The sequence below is a fragment of the Limulus polyphemus genome, unplaced genomic scaffold, assembly GCF_000517525.1.
Source record: "Limulus polyphemus unplaced genomic scaffold, Limulus_polyphemus-2.1.2 Scaffold1612, whole genome shotgun sequence".
NCBI classification, from domain to species: domain Eukaryota; kingdom Metazoa; phylum Arthropoda; class Merostomata; order Xiphosura; family Limulidae; genus Limulus; species Limulus polyphemus.
The window spans coordinates 219,752-229,535 of NW_013667222.1; the positions used below are offsets into that span (position 1 = coordinate 219,752).

Here is a 9,784-nt window from a genome sequence, read left to right on the forward strand (position 1 = left end):
CTCAGTTTCAGAACAGAACATTAATTGGCTTATACACTCATTTCAAAAGTTTCATATTAGACTCAAAAGTAACCGTGTTCTAAATCTGCTAAATAGAGCGTATAATATACGTTCTGACTACTTTTCTCTTCACTCTAATTGGTTATGAAATTATTAGAAAAGCGGATGCCTTTCTAAGTTCATCAGATTTGGAAGCTACAAGAACCCTCTATGGTCACGAGACGTTTTCGTTTTAATCCGATATAAGGAAAACGGGGTGTTTGGTGTGGTTTAGGGAAAGATAATAAAAGACAAGGTGACCAACGAGAAAACAAATACAGGAGGAGAGAGACCGAGAGATGTGAGTAACAATAAATAAACCGAGAGAGAGAGGTGAAGGAAAAAATAACATGCTGCCTGTAAGAACCAAAGCCTAATTTAAGTATAGTAATAAACAGAAATTTATTTTGTATATTAGTCCATTCTTGATAGAAATAAAAGCGATCATGTGAGTATAGCACGGTCGTAATAAAGTCGAGCCAAAATAAAGTATTGTCAGAAGTACTGTCAACAAGTAAAACCTACGAAGAAGGCATACACAGTCTATAAATATCGTTAGCACGGTCGTAATAAAGTCGAGCCAAAATAAAGTAGTGTCAGAAGTGCTGTCAACAAGTAAAACCTACGAAGAAGGCATACACAGTCTACAAATATCCTTTTATTGGAGAACAAAATTTAAACTCAAATCTCAAATTAAAAAATAATTAAGGCATATTTAAGTCAACAATTAGAATTCAAACGTAATTTAAAACCAAAGGCACTCTAACCATCTTTATGAACTCGTGGGTCGTGTAAAAATACACACGTGACAGCTGTAATGCCACCTATATTGGTAAAACTACACGTCATCTACAAATGCACATATACACGTGGAAGTTTCAGCTAGGAAGCAGATATAAGCTAACTTATATACTAGAGTCTGGTATCCGATTGCACAGTGCGAATAACAATCGCCCCATACTTCTTGAAAACTCTCGACTCGAGAACCACAGATTACGAAATCTTTTCTAAAGAAAGCCTCTCCATTTTCATCGATCACCCAACACTAAATAATAACACCAACTCCTCCTGCTTGACATTAATGAATTCCAGATCCGCAGTTTCTATTTGATTATTATCATTATTTCTTAAAGATGCAGTCTTTATATTTATACTCAAATCTTTCTTTATAATGTTTTGTTAACAACTTTATTAAACATATATCTTACCACTTTTTATAGTACGTTCCATTATATTGCTACCGTTTAAATCTTAATAATTAATATTGTTTTTAGTAGTTAAAATACTGTGAATTAACTTTTTGGGGTTTTAACAGTAATGAAGGAATTTGAAGCAATTCGAATCGTTCGTAAATAGAGATGTGCTGTGTTTTTAATATTTATAATAAAAATTCGCTTTCCACCTGACGAATCGGTTAAAAATCTGTCTATAATGTCTGAGGACTACGTTCATTGGGTGCTTGGCAGGCTGCATTTCATAAAAAAATGAATTTATATCAGCTACCTATATTACTACCATTTTTCTCAGATTATTTAATTATTCATATTTAAAATTGCATTCTAGTTATTATATTCTTCATGTCTATAAAAATAAATTATTTTCGGTGGCAAGATGGTATTTTCTTCGAGGAGTAGACACCAGATCAATTCTACATGCTGCTCAAGTCCCGAAGAGTGATTTACCATAATTGTTATCAAGTGCTACACATCTTGCTGAAGAACTATCTGAACAAGTCTAGTTTTATAATAAAACTAGATAACCACTTTGATCCGATGCATGATACTGCAAAAAAGCTAGTTCCAGTCTTCTGCTAAACTACTCCAGTATTCCACGAGTTACTTCTGTGGATATGGAAAGTCCTTATGTGATGTTTCACCACAAGGACTTTCGAATGTGGAAACTTCTGTTTCTCCTGCTACACGAAAGATAGTAGAAGTTGTAGTCCAACTGTACGGGTTACAACCTACAACGGAAATTGACGCATTGCGTTATCAAATGTTTGAAGCAGACCAGTATCAAGCATCTATTAGTTGTGTTCTATGTGGTTGAACTCGCTAACTGCCCAACCGCTGCTGTCATCACCTATGGAGTTTGGATGGTTGCTGGGAAATGACGAAGACCTAGAACTTATATTGATGACAAAGGATTCAGCTCCTAAAGCCTGCACTGAACTTGTTAGATGTTCATAAGTCGACTTCCAGTGTTGTCCACCACACTGCTCTTTTTAACCAGAGCGTGAATAGGCGTGTGTGTTTGCCAGAATGATGGCGAGGACTGTCTGTTCAGCCAATGCAGTCAAATGATGGCTTAGATCATGGTTTCCCAACCCATGCTCCGCGGAGCAGTAGTGCTTCGCAAAGCAAATTTTAATGCTCCGCGACGCACATTGAAACTTTCTTAATTATTATGAGAAATGAAATGTACTGCAAAAATAACATCATAGAAATAGCTCAAATAATCATTGAGAAAGTTTTTTTTGTGTTAATCATCCTTTAATTGTAGCTGTATTTGAAATTCTCATTTATTTTTACTTATTTATACCCTCAATTGTAACTTTTTTCTCGTTTTTTTTCTGTATATGCGCATGAAAGCCTGTATGTCAGTGTTGCCAAATTTTATTTCGACCTTGGAGCTAAATTTTGAAAAAATTAAAGCTAATTCCTATATTTACATGTTAATTTCAAAATTTTTGTTCGCTAAAATGAAAATATATTGCCCACTAACCTCAAATCTCCAGTGCTGTTGACATCGTAATTCCGGCCGGATTTACATACATATTTGTGCAATTTGGGAGATCTTTGTCTCACATTGCTTTTCATTTATTTTATTCCTTGAACAGTGCCAGAACTCCTAATATAAAATTGATTGATTTCACCCATAAAATGAATAAATGGCTGAAAACTTGTAACAAGTCTAGTGAAGGCAGCGTTGCTTCTGAAAGTTCTGACGAAGTAGGCCTAAGTGGGAAAGATGAGGAAAGTATGGCGAGTTCGTCGACATCATTGCCATGTGCCAAAGTGCCAAGAACGCATAATAAAAGTGCCATAAAAAGAGTAATAAGAAAATATGACGATAGCTTTATAAACTATGGTTTTACATTGACTGGTGATAAGGAAGAACCAAGCGGACTTTGTGTTGAATGTGAAAAGGTGCTGAATAATAGTAGTCTCTTTCCTGCAAAACTCAAACGACATTTAGAAACCAATTATTCTCACTTGAAAAATAAAAGCAGTGAATATTTTAAAAGGAAGTGCTTAGAAATAGACGAAAGAAAGTTTCATTCATTTATTTCTAAAGACAACAAAAGAGCTCTTATTACTTCATATCGTATTAGCTACCGTATAGCTAAAGAACGTGAATCCCATACCACAGCTGAAAATTTAATCAAGCCTTGTGTCAAAGATTTTGTGGAATGTATGACTGATGAAAAATACCTTCAAAACATTAAATGTGTACCTCTTTTAAACAATACAGTTTCTAGGCGTATTGAAGACATGTCAACGTTTTGCGAAAATGAATTAATAAGGCGAGTAAAGCTGAGTCCAACTTTTTCTCTCCAAATGGATGAATCCACTGATGTTACAGGCTTGGCCATTTTACTAGTGTTCGTTCGTTATATGCATGAATCTCGTACTGAAGAAGATATTTTACTGTGTAAGCCTTTAGCTACGCACACAACAGGGGAAGAAATATTTAAGTTGGTTGAATTTTTTATGAAAGACCATAGAATTTCATGGAAACAATGTTCAAGCATATGCACTGATGGAGCTGCTAATATGATAGGAAACATTTCGGGAGCTGTAGCACGCATGAAGAAAGAAAACCCGGAAATTGAAAGTATCCATTCCTTTCTTCATCGGCATGCACTTGCCATCAAGCGCATGCCCTTAAATTTGAAAGAAGTAATTAGTGATGTAACTAAAATAATTAATTTCATAAAATCAAGACCACTTTATTCAAAAAATGTTTATTTATTGTGTAACGATATGGGAAGCATCCATATAAGTTTATTGCTGCATACAGAGTTTCGGTGGCTGTCTCGAGGCAGAGTTTTAGCTAGATTCTACGAGTTGCGTGAAGAGATTACGATTTTTTTGTCCTAACAAACATCCATTTGAGGTTTCTTACCAATTAAGTGATCCATGTTGGTTGCAGGGATTGGCTTACCTTTCACATATATTATCATATCTGAATGAAATAAACGTTGCATTGCAGGGCAAAAATGTAACATATTTCAAAGCCTAGAGTAGGATTAATGCACTTCAGCGCAACCTAAAACTTCGGAGTTAGTGTGTGTTGTTGTTTTTTTTTGGGGGGGGGGTTATGATTGCTTTGATAATCTTTGTAAATTTTTACTTGTTAATGGAATTTCCCTGGATAAAGAGGTAAAAGATTCTGTCGTGCAACATTTATCTGATATGAGACCAACCATTGTTGAATACTTTCCTTTACATGTTGAGAAGTTCCTTTGGATTCAAAATCCCTTCACTGATTCTGTAAATACGGATGAATTGTCTTTGAAAGAAAAAGATCAACTTATAGAAATTTCCACCAACTCTACATTATTAACTTTTATTCAAATTGCTGATTTTTGGATTAATATATATACGGAATACAGAGAAATCGTGATCAAGGTATTGAAGTTTTTGATGCGTTTCCCAACAACCTTTGTGAAAATATTTTTCGTTATATGCTGCTACCAAAACCAAATTTAGAAATAGATTGAACATAGAAAATGATCTCCGTTTACAGATAACATCAATAACTCCTGATATTGAAAAAACTGCAGTACGATTTATTTGTAATTAAGCACAAAGCTACACAACGGGCTATCTGTGCTCTGCCCACCACTGGTATCGAAACCTGGATTCTAGCGTTGTTAGTCCGCAGACATACCGCTGTGTCACTGGGGGGCTTGCAGTACGAAGCAACCGCAAGTGAGCCACTGAATTGTGCCAAAAATATCTCTTATTTGTCTTTTATTTGAAATTATTCAAAGGTCATTGTTTTTATGCATTTCTTTTTTACTTTTCGTAATCCATAAGGTTTGTTTAAAAATTTACAGATTATATTGCTCCGCAAATAATGTTTTTCGTTAAAAGTGCTCCGAAAGAGCAAAAAGGTTGGGAAACCCTGGCTTAGATGATGACTAAAATATTGATCATCTTAGATACGCTTTTTTCTATAATCGTTAATAGAATTACACCAAGTATTTATTTATGTGAATACATTGCACAATGATGATAGAAACACGCATAAAGTCCACGTGTTAATTCAGGGAGTACCTGTTTTAACGAATGTACAAAATCTGCAATATTGCACAAGTCAAATTCAACTGCACCATCTTGTGGACAAAAATATTTTTTTTGGCTATCCTTTGCTCTTAACTACAGTTGCTCGTCTTTTTTGGCATCCAACAGAAAAGATTTCTTAAGAATTCTAATGTAACAATATGATCCCATTCAACTAAGTGTTGTTTCTTGGCAGAATGTTTATTGTAAATTTTATTATATGTTAATTTATTCCACAAGCTGTCTACTGGATTGAGATTTGGAGGATTCCCTGGCCATTCTTGACTTTTGCTATCATATTCTTGAAACTACCTTTGAATGATCTTTGAGCGCATTTCTATTTTGAAAGATGTAGCGTGGAAACATGCATGTTCGGAGAATCTCTAAGTAAAGTCTAGCGTTTATTGTGCCTTCCACAATATTGAGTCTCCCAATACCTTTATCCACCATTAAATCCCCACAACATAACTTTGTTTAGGTTCTTGACACTAAAGACTCGATTCTCAAAATCCGTGTTAATTGTTAGTAGTTACACCTACACGATTCAGTCATTTGACACATAAAGGAAACAAAACAAATATATGTAACCCACAAGTGACGAGAAATGAACAACTCGAAAAAATCAAATCAAATTACTTTATTCTTTGGGGATTGTTATTACATTTTTTTTAACTCTTAAACTCGATAATATATTTTCATCATTTCTTCTACTTGAATTATATATAAGTACAACACTTGCTGTTCTAATACGAACATGTTGGTGGTTGGGGATGTTTTAATAAACTATGAATTGCTATTAAGACTAAAATTGTTGTAGTGTTATTAAAGAAGACGAGTTTTAAGATGTTTCACACTAAGGGAAAGGTGAAATATATTGTTCATTCTGACGTACAAACGTACCTAAATGGAACAAGTGGGATAAATCGCAAAGTTCAAGAGTGTATATTCAGCCTTATCACAGAGCTGTACATTTTCAGTTTTAACTCGAAACAATGAATTGTTTTGTAACAGGTTAGGTTCATTTCAACGTTTTAATATTTTTATATTCGTGACATTATAATAATAGCAAAGAACATGTTATAAGGTTAATATAGGGCCCGGCATAGCCAGGTGGTTAGGGCACTCGACTCGCATTCTGAGAGTCGCGGGTTCGAATCCCCGTCTCACCAAACATGCTCGCCCTTTCAGCCGTGGAGGCGTTTTAATGTGACGGTCAATCTCACTATTCGTTGGTAAAAGAGTAGCCTAAGAGTTGGCGATGGGTGATGATGACTAGCTGCCTTCCCTCTAGACTTACACTGCTAAATTAGGGACGGCTAGCGCAGATAGCCCTCGTGTAGCTTTGCGCGAAATTCAAAACAAACAAACAAGGTTAATATAATTTTCCCAATAATGCGAATCAACTGAATTAAAATTCAAAGAAACAGAAAATGAATCTATACCATAAAATATGAATCATCTGATTATCCACAAGTAGAAAAGACAACTCTTCGTCAAACATTTTCCCATAAAATTGATTTTTAAGATAGCTGCACATTTGAACAAACGTACAGTGGGTTACTACATATTCCTCTTCTTAAAAATCTCATTAAAATAATATCAAAAATATTATAACAAACAAATCTCATGTCAACAACAAGCTATACCTATGCATGCCAACCTAAGTCATATATCTATTATTAAAAGAAGCGTCTAGCCTTTTACGAAACTCCAAGCTAGTAGCACGTAAATGTGCATGAATACTTAATATGTGGTTGTGGAAATCATTCATAATTCCTTTATGTATCAAGTTACCTATTTACATCACATGAAAAATGGTAATGATGCAATCTCAAAGTGATTAAGTACTTGGTGCACTTACTAACAAATAGGATAAGCGATGACCAACACATACTAAATTATATAAAAACAGAATACGTCCTTTCGAATTGTTTAGATAATCGTTCACGACTGCTTTAAATTCTGATTATGTAAATTTATAACTTGTGTAATTAATCACTATGAAGTTTTATGATTATGATTATGATAAAGTTGTGGTGATTCCAGAATTACTGTATATCTTTCTAAAATTCTGTCTACCCTTATGATGTTATACTATTTATAATTTTAAATTACACCTCTCGCAAAAGTGTTATTTACTTGTTGCCATTTTATACTTCTTCCGGTTTTAGATTGTCTCTATTAAACGATGTTATACTACTTCCGATTTTAGATCGTCTCTATTGAACGATGTTATAATACTTCCGGTTTTAGATCGTCTCTATTTAACGATGTTATAATACTTCCGGTTTTAGATCGTCTCTACTAAACGGTGTTATACTACTTCCGGTTTTAGATCGTCTCTATTAAACGATGTTATATTACTTCCTGTTTTAGATCGTCTCTATTAAACGGTGTTATACTACTTTCGGTTTTAGATAATCTCTACTAAACGATGTTATACTACTTCCGGTTTTAGATTGTCTCTATTAAACGATGTTATACTACTTTTCATTTTTGAGTGCTTACATCTCTATTGTACTGTTTACTCAATATGATGTTTTGCTACTTCCGATTTCAAATTATCTCTTTCTTTATTACGCTTCTAGTCGGTTTGATGTTATATTACTTCAGTATTAAATTATATATCAACAACAGTGTTTATATTATCTTGCTCCCTCCTTTTGTTATGCGAATACAATGTTTATAGTGCTGTCTTCCCATCAAGATGTTATGTCATTTTCGACTTTTGGTTATATGTCTCTCGATATGATGTTATGCTGCTTCCGGTATTAGAACATGTCCTCCTTTTTGATTTTGTTCTTTCGTTATGATGATGTTCTACTTCGCATGTATAGAAAATCCGGCTCGTTGTGATATTAATTTGCTTTCGGTTGTATATTGTATCTCTGGTTGTAGTGGTATCTAATTGTTATGATCCTACACTACTTCCGATTTTGGTATATAGTTCTCTACGTACTACTGTCTTCTCTCTTTTCTACTGTCTACTCGTTATACGTTGACACTCCTGGTTTCGTATTAAGGGTTAACATAATAGCTTTATAGACGGATACAACCTAAAAATAAAGAGCACAAAGCACTATAGGGAGAGAAATAATCCGAAAGTGGAAGTAATATAACATCATGATAAGAAGACAATATTATAGAGAGTTGTATAACATTGTAGCGGAATATAAGAGCTAGAGAGCAGCAGTATAAAACGATTTAACACTACTTCCTGTTTGAGACTATATTTTTTCTAGGTTTGTCTTCTGTTTAGAAGTCATACCCTTTCCAGTTTCAGCTTTTCCTTTTCTCTCCCTCTATACACTCCAGTTGCTCAGTGGGAAGTTTGCAGGATTACAACGCTAAAAAAACCGGTTTTCGATCCAGTGGTGGGCAAAGCATAAATAGACCAATCAGTGGCGAGTTTATCACTAGACGCAAAAGTTGTTCGTCAAGGGCCTCCGATTCGGGGGAGGGGGGCAAAACTCTAAATTCAAAATGTTCATACATGATTGTTTATTTTTCATTTATCACACAAAGAGTAATGTGAATACCTTCATAGCAAGGATGTGATTTAGGTTTCATCTAAACGCAGTTCATATCAATATACCATAACCCTTTTACTTCTGATAAATAACCGGTCATTCATTGAAACATCATGTACTGAAACATTTTAGTAATGCTTATTTTCCATTTCCTATACCAAATTTAGGAGCATCCTTTGGGTAACTTAAAAATTAAATATCTTTCAGGGAACATAGTTTTGTATTTCCACCATTTAAATAATTAAAAACTTATTTTTTCATTTTAATAATTCATATACAAAACTAGACTTGCCAACCCTCCTGGATTCATTCAAAAATTACTTGCAAATCAAAACACTTTCGTGAACCATGAAAGAAAGAAATAGATAGTCACAGAAAGCGAATCTATTACATAGATAAGCTAAACTGATTTTGTTTTAACTTCTAGTACTTATTGTGAAAATAAATATAAATTTAAATATATATATGTCTTACAAAAAAATTACAATGTTTAATTTGGTATTTTTATACATACTGTTTGAAATAAAAGTTTGTTATTATTTTGGAAATAGTTTTCTTTAAATACATGAACTGTTACCAACCTATCACTTGCACATTATTAGCCTTAATAAGCCTCCAATTTTTAAAAACTATAAATGAATTATGAATATTTAAACACACACATTTATCTCCCGGAGTTGTATTCCAAAAAGTAGGAAAGCCTATAACAACACACATGAGCAGCGTCGTTATGCTCGGGAATGGCACCATATTACAGGTTTTTGTGACTGGGGAAATGTACACAGCAAATTGATTGAGCATGAAATATGTATAGACCACATGTCTGCTACGTACAAACTTTCAAGGCATTGTACTCATTTCGGTTGTATTGACTCTGAACTCAAAAACAAATGGATAATGAACAAAGATATTGGCGTGAAATGC

General features: G+C 34.0%; 1 protein-coding gene across 1 annotated transcript; it reads left to right on the forward strand.

Annotated features, from left to right (window-relative positions):
• The first annotated feature begins 2,921 nt into the window (after window positions 1–2,921).
• LOC111086986 (zinc finger BED domain-containing protein 5-like) lies at window positions 2,922–4,765 on the forward strand. The gene is made up of 2 exons (XM_022391991.1): window positions 2,922–3,941; window positions 4,658–4,765. Exons 1-2 carry the CDS (start codon window positions 2,922–2,924, stop codon window positions 4,763–4,765), a joined length of 1,128 nt encoding a protein of 375 aa, XP_022247699.1.
• Window positions 4,766–9,784: the final 5,019 nt, after the last annotated feature.